Below are 17,148 nucleotides of genomic sequence, written 5' to 3'. Positions count from 1 at the left end.
ACAAAAGATAAACTAAAAGGAAAATGTTTTATTTCAAAGTAGGAGTAGTAGAGACATGGAATAGTTTCCAAATATAAATAAATGTCTATAAAATTCCAGTGCTAAATCCCTACTTCCCTTGGTAACATGGAGTGAGTGAGATGTGAGGCAGTACAGGTAGTGGATGATACTGATATGCTGTGAGGCAGTGAATGATACTGATATGCTGTGAGGCAGTGAATGATACTGGTATGCTGTGAGGCAGTGAATGATACTGTTATGCTGTGAGGCAGTGGATGATACTGATATGCTGTGAGGCAGTGAATGATACTGATATGCTGTGAGGCAGTGAATGATACTGTTATGCTGTGAGGCAGTGAATGATAGTGATATGCTGTGAGGCAGTGAATGATACTGATATGCTGTGAGGCAGTGAATGATACTGATATGCTGTGAGGCAGTGAATGATACTGATATGCTGTGAGGCAGTACAGGTAGTGGATGATACTGATATGCTGTGAGGCAGTGAATGATACTGATATGCTGTGAGGCAGTGAATGATACTGTTATGCTGTGAGGCAGTGAATGATACTGATATGCTGTGAGGCAGTGAATGATAGTGATATGCTGTGAGGCAGTGAATGATAGTGATATGCTGTGAGGCAGTGAATGATACTGATATGCTGTGAGGCAGTACAGGTAGTGGATGATACTGATATGCTGTGAGGCAGTGAATGATACTGATATGCTGTGAGGCAGTACAGGTAGTGAATGCTACTGATATGCTGTGAGGCAGTGAATGCTGCTGATATGCTGTGAGGCAGTGAATGATACTGATATGCTGTGAGGCAGTGAATGATACTGATATGCTGTGAGGCAGTATAGGTAGTGAATGATACTGATATGATGTGAGGTAGTGTATTTATACTGATATGCTGTGAAGCACTACAGATAGTGAATGATACTGATATGCTGTGAGGCAGTACAGGTAGTGAATGATACTGATATGCTGTGAGGCAGTGCATGTAGTGAATGATACTGATATGCTGTGAGGCAGTAAAGGTAGTGAATGATACTGATATGCTGTGAGACAGTACAGGTAGTGAATGATAATGATATGCTTTGAGGCAGTACAGGTAGTGAATGATACTGATATGCTTTGAGGCAGTACAGGTAGTGAATGATACTGATATGCTAAGAGACAGTACAGGTAGTGAATGATACTGATATGCTGTAAGGCAGTACAGGTAGTGAATGATATTGATATGCTGTGAGGCAGTAGAGGTAGTCAATGATATTAATATGCTGTGAGGCAGTAGAGGTAGTCAATGATATTAATATGCTGTGAGGCAGTGCAGGTAATGAATGATACTGATAAGATGTGAGACAGTGCAGGTAGTGAATGATATTAATATGCTGTGAGGCAGTGCAGGTAGTGAATGATACTGATATGATGTGAGGTAGTGAATGATACTGATATGCTGTGAGGCAGTGCAGGTAGTGAATGATACTGATATGCTGTGAGACAGTACATGTAGTGAATGATATTGATTTGCTGTGAGGCAGTACAGGTAGTGAATGATACTGATATGCTGTGAGGCAGTACAGGTAGAGAATGATACTGATATGCTGTGAGGCAGTACAGGTAGTGAATGATACTGATTTGCTGTGAGGCAGTGCATGTAGTGAATGATACTGATTATGCTGTGAGGCAGTACAGATAGTGAATGATATTGATATAATGTGAGGCAGTACAGGTAGTCAATGATATATTGATATAATGTGAGGCAGTGCAGGTAGTGAATGATATATTGATATGCTGTGAGACAGTACAGGTAGTGAATGATATTAATATGCTGTGAGGCAGTACAGGTAATGAATGATACTGATATGCTGTGAGGCAGTACAGGTAGTGAATGATATTGATATGTTTTGAGGCAGTACAGGTAGTGAATAAAACTGATATGCTGTGAGGCAGTGCAGGTAGTGAATGATATATTGATATGCTGTGTGACAGTGCAGGTAGTGAATGACATTTAATATGCTGTAAGACAGTGCAGGTAGTGAGTGACATTTAATATGCTCACTTGCTACCTTCAGCTGAGAGATTAGACGCATGTTCTAGAGATAACGGTTTTGAATGATATTGATATGCTGTAAGGCAGTACAGGTAGTGAATGATACTGATATGCTGTGAGGCAGTACAGGTAGTGAATGATACTGATATGCTGTGAGGCAGTACAGGTAGTGAATGATACTGATATGCTTTGAGGCAGTACAGGTAGTGAATTATACTGATATGCTGTGAGGCAGTACAGTTAGTGAATGATACTAATATGATGTGAGGCAGTGTAGGTAGTGAATGATATTTATATGTTTTGAGGCAGTACAGGTAGTGAATAAAACTGATATGCTGTGAGGCAGTGCAGGTAGTGAATGATATATTGATATGCTGTGAGGCAGTACAGGTAGTGAATGACACTGAAATGCTGTGAGGCAGTACAGGTAGGGAATGATACTGATATGCTGTGAGGCAGTACAGGTAGTGAATGATATTGATATAATGTGAGGCAGTACAGGTAGTGAATGATATTTATATGATGTGAGGCAGTGCAGGTAGTGAATGATACGGATATGCTTTGAGGCATTGCAGATAGTGAATGATACTGATATGCTGTGAGGCAGTGCAGATAGTTAATGATATATTGATATGCTGTGAGGCAGTACAGGTAGTGAATAAGACTGATATGCTGTGAGGCAGTACAGGTAGTGAATGATACTGATATGATGTGAGGCAGTGCAGGTAGTGAATAATACTGATATGATGTGAGGCAGTGCAGGTAGTGAATGATACTGATATGCTGTGAGACAGTGAATGATACTGATATGCTGTGAGGCAGTACAGGTAGTGAATGATTCTGATATGCTGTGAGGCAGTACAGGTAGTGAATGATACTGATATGCTGTGAGGCAGTGCAGGTAGTGAGTGACATTAATATGCTTTGAGACAGTGCAGGTAGTGAGTGACCTTAATATGCTGTATGACAGTGCAGGTAGTGAGTGACATTAATATGCTATGTGACAGTGCAGGTAGTGAGTGACATTAATATGCTATGTGACAGTGCAGGTTGTGAGTGACATTAATATGCTGTGTGGCAGTGCAGGTAGTGAGTGACATTAATATGCTGTGTGACAGTGCAGGTAGTGAGTGACATTAATATGCTGTGTGACAGTGCAGGTAGTGAATGACATTTAATATGCTGTGTGACAGTGCAGGTAGTGAGTGACATTTAGTATGCTGTCACTTGCTACCTTCAGCTGAGAGATTAGACGCATGTTCTAGATAACGGTTTTGCAGCTGTTCTTTTCTCCCTGATAAAACGTTGAAACGACAAACGACTAATGTCTCTGTGGTCAGAACAACATATGGTGCAGCTACCACAATAAGCAGATAACTGCACTGAGGAATACTTGTGAAAAATGCCAAAATACATCTTGACAGTTTCATTAAACTAATTTTTTAAAGGGACAGGAAATCCCACATTTTTCTTTCACTATTCAGATACAGAACATACAATTTTAAACAACTTTCCAATTTATTTCTATTATCAAATTTGCTTCATTATCTTGGTGTCTTTTGCTGAAGAAGCAACAATGCACTACTGGGAATACATTGGGTAAGCCCAGTAGTGCATTGCTGCTCCTGAGCCTGCCTAGGTGTGTTTTTCAACAAAGGATAACAAGAGAACAAAGCAAATTAGATAATAAAAGTAAATTGGAAATATAACTAAATTGTATGCGCTGTCTGAATGATGAAAGAACATGTTTGGGTTTCATGTCCTTTTAAGTTAGTTGTTTGAGTTCAGGGGTGGAAGTGCAGCAGGTTCGGTGGCGCAGGGCCCTAGAGCACATTGCAACTAATTTACACACTGTGCAGAATGTGTACAATTCCAGTGCAGGGGGGAGCCTTTAGTGCAGGTTGCAGGTCCATCCTATCTGTCCTCAAAATCAATATACAGGTGGCCCTCGGTTTACAACGGTTCAATTTACACCGTTTCAGAATAACAATCTTTTTTTCCAGTCATGTGACTGCTATTGAAAAGCATTGAGAAGCAGTGCATTGATTAAAATAGCCAGTAGGTGGAGCTGTCTGCTTGTGTTGCAGCAAAGCCAAGCAAGCTGAAATTAATCAGTTTAACCAGACCTGAGCTATCGAGCAGATTTCAAAGAAACAAGATCTTCCTGTCTATAAATCAGTCCAGATTGGAATGCATAGAAAGAACTGTTTGCAGAAAAATGCAAGTGAAGTCTGTGTTGTGTGATTATTTTATCAGGTTTATAATGCTGTTTAGCAAATGTTTTTGTTCATTTAACTTAGTTTAATTATATATTCTGTGTTGTGTGATTATTTTATTAGGTTTATAATGCTGTTTATCATTTAAAGTCTTCATTTCAAAGCTTTAAAAATAATGTATTAGGTGTTACTTATGACAATTTTGAGAGGGGCCTGGAACCTAACTCCCTCACTTCCCATTGACTTACATTATAAACTGGGTTTCAATTTACAACGGTTTCGATTTACAACCATTCCTTCTGGAACCTAACCCTAGCGTAAACTGAGGGCTACCTGTACAGAGTAGCATGTTTATTATACTATGTTGAGTAGGTCCGTTACTGTTTGAGTTAAGTTAAAGAGACATGAAACCCAATTTTTTCTTTCGTGATTTAGATAGAGCATGCAATTTTAAACAACTTTCTAATTTACTTCTATTATCTAATTTGCTTCATTCTCTTAGTATTCTTTGCTGAAAAGCATATTTATATATGCTCAGTAGCATATATAAATATGCACATAGATGCTATTTCGTCAACAATGGATATCTAAACAATGAAGCAAATTGGATAATAGAATTAAATTTGAATGTTATTTACAATTGTATTCTCTACCTGACTCATGAAAGAACATTTTTAAGTTCAGTGTCCCTTTGATATTGAAATTGTCTGTGCGTAACTTATCCATAGGGACAGATTGCTGGTTGGTTGATAAAAACATTGCCTGCAAATCTATTGGTCTAGAGGGACATTCCTCCCCCTGCAGGAAACATAAAGGAGTTCTATTCAGAACAGAGATATCTATTTTCCCAAAAATTGTAATATGTTATTTTAGATGCAACAGAGAAAAAAAAATATATGAAAAAGTACAGGTTGGCTTTGCGTTGTGGTACCCCAAGCCTTAGGCTAAACAACCCTACACATGTTGTTATTATTAAAGGTCATTTAATTGTAATGTCTGCACTAGTTACTCTAGGTCCTGAGCATACAGGGCTGGTGAGCCAATCGAGCAATATCTCAAAACAGCTGTCCGACTGCGTTACTTTAGCTGTGTATTTAACCCATCGTTGGCTCATCGCAATGTCTGCTCAGGATCAGCAGTTGCCTATGGCTTTCATGTGGGAGTTAAACACAGACTTTACATATCCTAACAAATTAGAGCATTATATTTCACTAGTATGACCCTTTAACTATAAAGAAAATGTTTGTGAGCATTGTGTCTTTAAAGGGACATTCTGGTCAAAATGTAAATGCACATAGATGAATGAAATATTTGAATAGAAACATATTTGCACTATATATCTATTTCTAGAAAAAGTTATTATTGTTTTAATGTTAACATTTTTCTCTACACATGCATGTGAGGCATAGCTAGATATTTTCAGTGCACCAACTTTTTAAATACTGCAGCTGCGTAGTGTGTCAGTGGGGCTTGCATCATGTCAGCAATTAACAAATTGAGTCATTATCCCACAGTACAAGCACTTTAGGCTTTATGTGCTGTGTTTAAAATGCTTGTGCACAGTGCATATGTAAATACACTTTTGAAACAGTTATATCGTTTTTGAGAAGCATTTTTGCTAATGCCTGTATATTACAAAAATGAATACCTGTATATTACAAAAATGCTTCTATTCAAAACTGAAATGCATCTGTGTGGATTACAATTCTGCCTGTAATGTCCCTTTAAAATTGTAATCATGCTTTTGGTCTCTGTATGACATGAGCTTAGACAATCTTCCTCTTGATGCATTTTATCTTTATTACCAGCTCCAAACAGCTTTTGCTTTGGTCTTTCAGCAGTGTCATTTATTGCAGAGCAGAAGTAGTTCTGAGTTATACTGCAGTCTACTGAGGATTCCTCACATCCAAACATTCTGAGTAAATTAGTGCAAATCTTACATTACATGTGCTGCTTACCTGTTTTATCACAATTAACCTTTTAGCATTACATTTATGTTTACTGTCAAATGTCCTCCTTTAAATTTCTTATGTTTCTTTCTTTCTTTTTTTCTTTAAGACTTTTGATTAAATATGTTGCATCTTCTTCTGTTTAAATGTTAAATCTTTATATTCTTCTATGGGGAATTCGGCAGATATGCAGTAGTATTTTTTATTTTAATCAGTGGTAGAACACTGCCCCTTAGTGGCTACTTTTTAGATTACAGAGTCTAAGCTTTGGGGTTCAGTTTTATTTAGTGAACAATGGCATCTAGTCAGTCAGGAAGTCTTGTATTCCTCTAACGAGTAAGACTTAACAGTCAGTGTATAAACATGTTGTGCTAAATCAGAAGAACTTTATAATAAACTGTTCTCCTTGCTCTTTTATTTAATGCTGTCTACCAGTGAATTGTTTTATCAAACGTAAGGGGCATTAAACACATATTAGCCTAACCTAAACATTTTTGTTATTAACAAATCTATTTTTTTTTGCTGTAAGTCACCGGAGAACGTTTCCATTTCTGAGAATAAGAAAATCCAGAATTTTCACAATAAAATTACATAAACAGAGAGCAAAAAATAATGAAACTAAATTGGAAAGTTGTTTTACTGTTATATAGACATCACAGGGAGTTTTCTGTACTTTTAAAATGACATTTAAATGCTCTCGTGTAAGAGCATTTTATTAATAAGCCCCACCCCTAAATCAGGTCCATAATTCATCAGATGGGATGTGGGGCTATGTTCTAATTGGCTGCTGTTAGTATGTTGTGCGGATTCTTTGTAAGAATATAAATAGAGAACTTATTTGTACTTTTACTTTTGCAGGTGCTACGAGAGAAGTTGGTTCTGCATTAACCAGGATGTGTATGAGACATCGTAGCATTGAGTCCAAGCTCCGGCAGTTCTCCAGGCAAGTTGTTATGATTTTGGTTATTGCATGTGTGATTACTAAAGAATAAACTGATCGTACCAGGTATCATTCTGCATTTACACTAGTGAAATACAGTGAGTGTCTTTGATCCATGTAGCCTTATTGCAGAAATGAATGCAACACTAAAGTAAAAATCAAACTTTCATGATTCAGACAGAGCCTGCAGTTTTTAGAGACTTTACAATTTACTTCTATTATCAAATCTTTTTTATATGCACATTCTGTGGTACCAGTTACTACTGAGCATGTGCAAGAGTTAAGTGTATACGTAAAAGAGAATGTAGAAACACCTACTCTGCATTTCAAATAAGCAGTAGAATTTTTTCTGACAAATGTATTTTTTCTCCCATTTTCCAGCCCCCTGTATCATGTGACAGACATCAGCCAATCACAGACTAGTATAGTTATACCCTGTGAGCTTGTGCACATGCTCAGTAGGATCTTGTTCCCCAGAAAGTGTGCATGTAAAAAGACTGTGCAAAATTTGATAATGGAAGTAAATTGTAAAGTGTCTTAAAACTGCATACTCTATCTGAATCCTAAAAGTTTATTTTTACTTGAGTGTCCCTTTAAGTACATTTTGAAAATCTACTACTAATTTTAAATTCAGATTAAGTGCTATTGTATTGTCTTGTTTATTATGTCCTCACAAAATATGCAGATATTGAAAACAAACCCCTTTATAAACAAACAACAAAAGCTTATTCAAATACAAACATAAATATCTTTATAGTAGCATTCATCTTTAAAGGGACAGTTCACCCAAAAAATGACTCCCATTTAAATTGTTCCCAATGATCCATTTTACCTGCTGGAATGTATTACATTGTTTACAAGTAGCTCCTTTACCCCTATTTTGGCCTTTGAAATAGCTGATTTAGCTTGTGGTTTCCCAACCTATACTGAAAGTTTTGATACTGGAGTCTCAGCTATTAAATAGCCTAAGTAAATACAGCCAGCAGAAGAACTTATACTCACATTGGGGTGCAGGATAGTTAAGTAATAAATGATCATTTCTTTCTAATGACACAGTCCACGTATCATCATCAATTACTGTTGGGAATATCACTTCTGGCCAGCAGGAGGAGGCAAAGAGCACCACAGCAAAGTTGTTAAAGGGACATGAAACCCACATTTCTCTTGCAAGGTGTATCCAGTCCACGGATTCATCCTTACTTGTGGGATATTCTCATTCCCTACAGGAAGTGGCAAAGAGAGCACACAGCAGAGCTGTTCATATAGCTCCCCCTCTGGCTCCGCCCCCCAGTCATTCTCTTTGCCGCTCTAACAAGTAGCATCTCCACGGGAGGGTAAAGTGAATGTGGTGTTAGATTTGTAGTTTTTATATATTCAATCAAAAGTTTGTTATTTTTAAATAGTACCGGTTTGTGCTATTTACTCTCTGGCAGAAATATGATGAAGAATTTTGCTGAGAGGAAAATGATTTTAGCATGTTGTAACTAAAATCCACTGCTGTTCCCACACAGGACTGAGGAGTACCAGAAAACTTCAGTTGGGGGGAATAGTTTGCAGGCTTAACTGCTTTGAGGTATGTTTCAGTCATCTTTTTTCTAGTCAAGACAAGATAATGCTAGAAGACTGACAAGATTCCCCATGTGGGAAGGGTAAGCCATGTTCTGAAACTTAGTATAGAACTAGAGGCTTATTTAAGTGGGCTCAATAGACTGGTTATCACTTTAGCAGGGCAATCGATTATTTTATTTAGAAAAATACTCTTTATTGACACTTTTAAGCACTTTTGGTGTGTTTATTGGGGGTTTATTCCACATGGCATTCTTTTTAGTCACCTAAATTGGGTTCTGAAGGCCCCACAGCTCCGGAGTGGAGTGGGAGGGGCCTAATTTTGCGACTCAGTTGCGCAGTTTATTCTCACAGATTTCCTTGCATGCTGCTTCACATGGGTCCAGAGACTGCTTGAGGACTTCAGGAGGCTTGATTTTCTCAAATCCAATCCTTAAGGGAAGGTAGGGCCACAGCAGGCTGCTGTGGCAAGGTGCTGTAGTTTATTAACCGGTTGTTTGCTTTAGGCGGCTCCGGTTTGGGCATTAAAGGGTTAATCAGGCTGAAACTTGCTGTGCAATCATATCGAAGCATTAGGCACATACTGTAAAAATTTCAAGAGATTTGGTTCATTTTTCACCGTTTTGTAAAATTGTGTGCGCTTTTATTATCTTAAAGGCACAGTACCATTTATTGCAAATTGTATTTTTTATTGGATAAAGTATTTTTCCAAGCCTGCTTGTGTATAATACTAATCTGTTAAACATGTCTGACACTAAGGAAAAGCCTTGCTCTATGTGTTCAGAAGCCATGGTGGAACCCCCACTCAAAATGTGTCTTAAGTGCACTAATGTGTGTACACTTTAAAGATCATATTGTGTCACTTAAAAATATAGCCCTAGATGATTCTTTGACTGAAGGTAATGAGGATAGTCCGCCTTCCTCTCCCCATGTGTCATCACCAGTTACGCTCCCGCTCAAGCTATACCTAGTACCTCTAGTGCATTAGCACCTATGACATCGCAACAACTGGCGGCAGTCATGGATAATTCCCTTGCGGCCTTTCTATCCAAACTGCCAGTTTTCCCTAAAAAGCGCAATAGCTCTGTTTTGAGAACAGATGAGGAGCAGTCGGAAGCTTTGGGAGGTTTATCTGATGTACCCTCACAACACTCTGAAGTAGGGGCGAGGGATGTTATGTCTGAGGGAGAGATTTCGGACTCAGGAAAAGTTTCTCAGCGGGCTGAATCAGATTCACTAGCATTTAAATTTAAATTGGAACACCTCCGCGTACTGCTTAGGGAGGTCTTATCAACTCTGGATGATTGTGACCCTATGGTGGTCCCAGAGAAATTGTGTAAAATGGACAAATATCTAGAAGTCCCTGTATATACTGATGCGTTTCCGATCCCTAAGAGGGTGGCGGATATTGTTGCTAGGGAGTGGGAAAGACCAGGTGTACCTTTTGTTCCCCCACCTATCTTTAAGAAAATGTTCTCCATAACTGATCCCAGGCGGGACGCGTGGCAGACGGTCCCTAAGGTAGAGGGGGCAGTTTCAACACTAGCCAAGCGCACAACCATACCAATTGAAGACAGTTGTGCTTTCAAATATCCTGTGGATAAAAAATTAGAAGGTTTACTAAAGAAAATATTTGTTCAACAAGGTTTCCTTCTCCAACCTATTGCCTGCATTATTCCTGTAACTACTGCAGCGGCTTTCTGGTTTGAGGCGCTGGAGGAGTCGCTCCAGACATCATATGACGAAATTATGGATAGAATTAAGGCTCTAAAGCTGGCTAATTCTTTTATCACAGATGCCGCTTTGCAATTAGCTAAGTTAGCGGCGAAAAATTCTGGTCTTGCCATCATTGCGCGCAGAGCGCTTTGGCTTAAATCATGGTCGGCCGACGTGTCGTCTAAAACAAAATTACTGAATATTCCTTTCAAGGGAAAGACCCTTTTCGGGCCCGAGTTGAAAGAGATTATTTTGGATATCACTGGGGGAAAGGGCCATGCCCTCCCGCAAGATAGGCCTTTTAAGGCTAAAAACAAGGCTAATTTTCGTTCCTTTCGCAACTTCAGGAGCGGTCCTGCTTCAACCTCTGCAACCGCAAAGCAAGAGGGTAACGCTTCACAGCCAAAGGCAACCTGGAAGCCTTTGCAGGGCTGGAACAAGGGTAAACAGGCCAAGAAGCCTGCAGCTGCTACTAAGACAGCATGAAGGGGTAGCCCCCGATCCGGGACCGGATCTGGTAGGGGGCAGACTCTCTCTCTTTGCTCAGGCTTGTGCAAGAGATGTTCCCGATCCCTGGGCATTAGAGATAGTTGCTCAGGGATATCTTCTAGAATTCAAGGACTCTCCTCCAAGGGGAAGGTTCCACATTTCTCGTCTGTCTACAGACCAGACAAAGAAAGAGGCGTTCTTACGCTGTGTAGAAGATCTACTCAAGATGGGAGTGATATATCCAGTTCCAATTACAGAACAAGGACTGGGTTTTTACTCAAACCTGTTTGTGGTTCCCAAAAAGGAAGGAACTTTCAGACCAATCCTGGATCTGAGGAATTTGTTTAGAATTTTTAGAGTTCCATCTTTCAAGCTGGAGACCATTCAGACAATCTTACCGATGATCCAGGAAGGTCAATATATGACTACCGTGGATCTAAAGGATGCGTACCTTCATATTCCTATCCACAAAGATCACCATCAGTTCCTAAGGTTCGCTTTTCTGGACAAGCATTACCAGTTCGTGGCCCTTCCCTTCGGGTTGGCCACCGCTCCCAGAATTTTCACAAAGGTGCTAGGGTCCCTTCTAGCAGTACTAAGATCGCGGGGTATTGCAGTAGCACCTTATCTGGACGACATATTAATACAGGCGTCGTCTTTTCCCAGAGCCAAGGCTCATACGGATATTGTTCTGGCCTTTCTAAGGTCTCACGGGTGGAAGGTGAACACCGAAAAAAGTTCTCTGTCCCCGCTCACAAGGGTTCCCTTCCTGGGAACATTAATAGACTTGGTAGAAATTAAAATATTTCTGACGGAGGTCAGAAGGTTAAAGCTTCTAAGTACTTGCCGAGCTCTTCATTCCATTCCTCGGCCATCTGTAGCTCAGTGCATGGAGGTAATCGGATTAATGGTAGCAGCAATGGACGTAGTCCCTTTTGCTCGAATTCATCTCAGGCCACTGCAATTGTGCATGCTCAAACAGTGGAATGGAGATTATGCAAATTTGTCTCCTCAAATCCAACTGGACCAGAAACCCAGAGATTCTCTTTTCTGGTGGTTGTCTCAGGATCACCTGTCTTAGGGAATGTGCTTCCGCAGACCGGAGTGGATCATTGTAACGACCAATGCCAGTCTGTTAGGCTGGGGCGCGGTCTGGGGCTCCCTGAAAGCTCAGGGCCTATGGTCTCGGGAAGAGTCTCTTCTCCCGATAAACATTTTGGAACTGAGAGCGATATTCAACACGCTCCAGGCATGGCCTCAGCTAGCAGTGGCCAAGTTCATCAGATTTCAGTCGGACAACATTACAACTGTAGCATACATCAATCATCAGGGAGGAACAAAGAGTTCCTTAGCGATGAAGGAAGTAACCAAGATAATCAGGTGGGCGGAGGATCACTCTTGCCATCTATCTGCAATTCACATCCCAGGAGTAGACAACTGGGAAGCGGATTTCCTAAGTCGTCAGACTTTTCACCCGGGGGAGTGGGAACTCCACCTGGAGGTATTTGCTCAGCTGACTCAGCTATGGGGCATTCCAGATTTGGATCTGATGGCGTCCCGTCAGAACACCAAACTTCCTCTTTACGGATCCAGGTCCAGGGACCCCAAGGCGGCATTGATAGATGCTCTAGTAGCGCCTTGGTCCTTCAATCTGGCCTATGTCTTTCCACCGTTTCCCCTTCTCTCTCGGCTGGTAGCCAGAATCAAACAGGAGAAGGCCTCTGTAATTCTGATAGCGCCTGCGTGGCCACGCAGGACTTGGTATGCAGACCTAGTGGACATGTCATCTGTCCCACCATGGACACTGCCAATGAGGCAGTATCTTTTAATACAGGGTCCATTCAAGCATCCAAATCTAGTTTCTCTGCAGCTGACTGCTTGGAGATTGAACGCTTAATTCTATCCAAGCGTGGGTTCTCTGAATCAGTCATAGATACTCTGATCCAAGCTAGAAAACCTGTCACCAGGAAAATTTACCATAAGATATGGCGGAAATATCTTTGTTGGTGTGAATACAAGGGTTACTCGTGGAGTAAGATTAGGATTCCAAGGATATTGTCTTTTCTCCAAGAAGGATTGGAGAAAGGTTTATCAGCTAGTTCCTTAAAGGGGCAGATATCCGCTCTGTCTATCCTTTTACACAAGCGTCTGGCAGAAGTACCAGATGTTCAAGCGTTTGTACAGGCGTTAGTCAGAATCAAGCCTGTCTATAAACCTGTGGCTCCTCCATGGAGTCTAAATTTAGTTCTTTCAGTTCTTCAAGGGGTTCCGTTTGAACCTTTACATTCCATAGATATTAAGTTATTATCTTGGAAAGTTTTGTTTTTGGTAGCTATATCTTCTGCTCGAAGAGTTTCAGAATTGTCTGCTTTGCAGTGTAATTCACCCTATCTGGTGTTCCATGCAGATAAGATAGTTTTGCGTACCAAACCTGGTTTTCTTCCTAAAGTTGTTTCTAATAAGAACATTAACCAGGAAATCATTGTTCCTTCCCTGTGTCCTAATCCAGCTTCTAAGAAGGAACGGCTTTTACACAATCTTGATGTGGTTCGTGCTTTGAAATTCTATTTACAAGCAACTAAGGATTTCAGACAAACATCATCTTTGTTTGTTGTCTATTCTGGTAAGAGGAGAGGTCAGAAAGCGACGGCTACCTCTTTCCTTCTGGTTGAAAAGCATCATCCGATTGGCTTATGAGACTGCTGGGCAGCAGCCTCCTGAACGAATTACAGCTCATTCCACCAGAGCTGTGGCTTCCACTTGGGCCTTCAAGAATGAGGCTTCTGTTGAACAGATTTGTAAGGCAGCGACTTGGTCCTCACTGCATACTTTTGCCAAATTTTACAAATTCGATACTTTTGCTTCTTCGGAGGCTATTTTTGGGAGAAAGGTTTTGCAAGCAGTGGTGCCTTCCATTTAGGTTACCTGTCTTGTTCCCTCCCTTCATCTGTGTCCTAAAGCTTTGGTATTGGTATCCCACAAGTAAGGATGAATCCATGGACTGGATACACCTTGCAAGAGAAAACAGAATTTATGCTTACCTGATAAATTACTTTCTCTTGCGGTGTATCCAGTCCACGGCCCGCCCTGGCAATTAAGTCAGGTTAAAATTTCTTGTTTAAACTACAGTCACCACTGCACCCTATGGTTTCTCCTTTTTCTCCTAACCATCGGTCGAATGACTGGGGGCGGAGCCAGAGGGGGAGCTATATGGACAGCTCCGTGGACTGGATACACCGCAAGAGAAAGTAATTTATCAGGTAAGCATAAATTCTGTTTTTTTTTCTTTCATGATTTAGAAAGAGCATGCCATTTTAAACAATTTTCGAATTTGTTTTATTATCTTGATATTCTTTGCTGAAAAGCATATCTAGATAGGCTCAGTAGCTGCTGATTGGTTCCTGCACATAGAAGCCTCGTGTGATTGGCTCACCCATGTGTATTGCTTTTTCTTCAACGAAGAATATCTTAAAAATGAAGCAAAATAAATAATAGAAGTAAATTGTAATGCTGTTTAAATTTGTATTCTCTATCTGAATCATGAAGAATTTTTTGGGGTTTAGTGTCCCTTTAAGTAACACTTCCCTTCCCATAACCCCCAGTCATTCTCTTTGCCTGCAGTACAAGGAAGAGGTGCAGTTTAGGTGTCTGATAAGAAGTTTTCTTTAATCAAGATTTTATTATTTTAAAGCAGAGTAGGTTTGCTCTGATCTTTTCTGGGGTCTAGCCATAGTCCACGCCAGTCTCTTCAGTAGGGCAGTGGTGGCTTTTAAGCAATTGGGAACTTGTGGGGTACAATCCTTACTGCGCCTCTCAAACAAACAGTTTTGCTGCCCTCTCCTGAAAGCCTGTGTAAGCTTACTCAGTCTTTCTTTTTTGCCACAGGTCCATGTGAGATTTAGGGTTTATCCTCTTTCAGGCAAGGAAGGGGTTAACCTCATATGGTGACTCAGTAAAAAAACTTTTTAGGACCTTACGGTAGACATTGTTGTGTGAGGTTAATACATTCCCTCAATCATTATTGGTGCATGTAGCAAAGTTCCTCTATTTTCTGCACGGAGCTAGAGGCGCCATTACTATGGGGCTATTGATTTATCTTCCGCTTGCCAGGTTAAGAGCTGACCTAATTTTATCATTTTTGCCTAAGGGCAAAATACTCAGGAAGGTTTTGTTAGGGACTCCTCTGTTTTGTTAGATACTTCAGCAAAATGAATTGCGGTACATATGTGTGCTTAATTTTCTGGCCGTTTTTAGTTCCCGCCTCCTCCTTCTCTGTGTTAAGTGCGACACTTAAGTGGAGCGGCGCCATCTTAAAAATTTTTGCTGGCTGTTCCCGCCGTGACAAGCTGACAGCAGGGGCGCTCAGAGATCAAATGTAAAATATTGAATGTGAGTGCGCTTTTTACAGCTAGTATACTTTAAGGATTTAGATAAGTTTCACCGCCTCATTCTAGGATTGAGAACAGTGCAGCGTTCTGGTGACTGTATGTTTTCTTTTTATTAGCCGACAGCTCAGATTTCCTCTCGTGTAGAGGACATTGCCTGCAATCGATATAGAAAACCTTACCCTGTCGGACACTTTTGTTTTCACATTCTATGTATATGGCCACACTGTGTTTTAAATATTTGATGTCATATTTCTTAAGGTTATATTCCACTTTGGTTAGTGGTAGATATTCATTTGTACTTGGAACAGGGATATTTCTTAAGGACAACATTTGTTTGGCAAACATTTATGTTCATTATATATTTTTTTGAGGGCAGATTCTTATGGTAAACTTTTATGTCCCTCATGTTAAATAAAATATTTTTTTAAATAATGATATGTATTTTTCTTTGAGTCTCTTGTTCCTCAATATAAAATTTCTAGACATTTTAATTGGTCTATGCTTTTTATTAGCCAGAGGTAGGAAATGTACACCTAGTTTGTTGCAATCTGAGTCTCATGTCTCCCAGGATGATGCTGTTCAGGCATTGCCACGGCTTCTCCTTAAACGTCCTAAGCCTTTATGGCGTCACATGCAGTGCCCTGCGGTTCCTCTCAATTTCCTGAAGGAGTGTATTTGCCAACAGAATTTACAGTTCAGGTACTCTCTGCGGTATCTGCGGCTTTGTCTGTTTTTCCTTTGTTACAGGGAAAATGCAAGAGGACATTAAAGTTTTCAGATAGTAGGGTTCTGTTCCACATTCTGCTACACAGATCGCTCTCTCGCCGAAGTCTGGTGAGGAGGATTCGCTGGTAGTTTCTGAGGGTGAAATCTCAGATTTGGACAGTTTAATTCCTTCATCTGATGCTGAAGTGATCTCAACTAGATACACTAATTGTATAGAGGAATACAACTGAGTTTATAGCAAAGAATTCCACAAGGGTTAAATAATTCTTAACTCCAAAGAAATAATTTCTATGTATTGTAGAGATTTCTCCTATTTTTTAAAAGGTTCCATAACATTCATACTTTAAAGTTTTTATTAGTTAAACTAGGAACCAACATTCATACAGTAGCAAAAGCAGGTAAATTAAAAACACAAAGACCTTGTTTAGAGATAACTGGTTAGCTCAAATTATCACTATTAATGTATATATATGAGCCCACTTGTATAATAACCTGACATAAGCTAAGCCCTTACAATCCGAGGGCTGAATTACTTTTAAGCATTAGCAGCTAGTCTGGTGGGCACCATAGAATAATAACTAGAATTTTTGAGACATAAGTATAAGTTTTTTTAAACTAAGGCTAGCAAATTAAAAACAACAAACAGGAGAGACACGACTCCTCCTGCTGGACCCCTGACGCGCGTTTCACAGAACGCTTCCTCAGAGGGAACCCCACATGTCAAGAGAGTAAGACTGGAGGATAGTTTCCTTTTCCATTTTTTGCTCAGTCATGCTTTTTTTCTCTTTCTAGGGTATCTGCTTCCCAGGTTTGATGAGAGGATTTCCTTGAACTGGATCTTCAGGATCTTCCTCCCTGGGGGTAACATTCTCAGTCCTAATTTGGGAACAGGATCTAGGTATTTACCTCATGTAACTCAGTTTCTGACCTTCAGTCTCGAGTTTTCTGAGTTTTCGTCATCCTAGTCAGACTTTTAGGTCTTGGAATATTGCAATAATATATAGTTCACTGTCCAATCTTCTTTCCCAGGGTGGGGAAATGAATCTGGAGTAGGGGTCCCTTGTTCCATACACAAGGGTAATTTTTGGGTTACCCCCACTA

General features: G+C 40.1%; 1 protein-coding gene across 3 annotated transcripts in view; it reads left to right on the top strand.

The window, feature by feature from the left end:
* The window catches only part of MTSS1 (MTSS I-BAR domain containing 1), a 358,411-nt gene that overhangs the window by 276,293 nt on the left and 64,970 nt on the right, over nucleotides 1–17,148 (top strand). For all 3 annotated transcript variants that reach the window (XM_053715346.1, XM_053715345.1, XM_053715344.1), the window contains exon 4: nucleotides 7,081–7,165. In XM_053715346.1, the coding sequence (XP_053571321.1) occupies nucleotides 7,081–7,165 (85 nt within the window). The remainder of the gene's footprint in view (nucleotides 1–7,080; nucleotides 7,166–17,148) is intronic.

The sequence above is a fragment of the Bombina bombina genome, chromosome 5 (assembly GCF_027579735.1).
Source record: "Bombina bombina isolate aBomBom1 chromosome 5, aBomBom1.pri, whole genome shotgun sequence".
Taxonomy (NCBI): Eukaryota; Metazoa; Chordata; class Amphibia; order Anura; family Bombinatoridae; genus Bombina; species Bombina bombina.
This window is presented reverse-complemented; position numbering and strand designations above follow the sequence as displayed.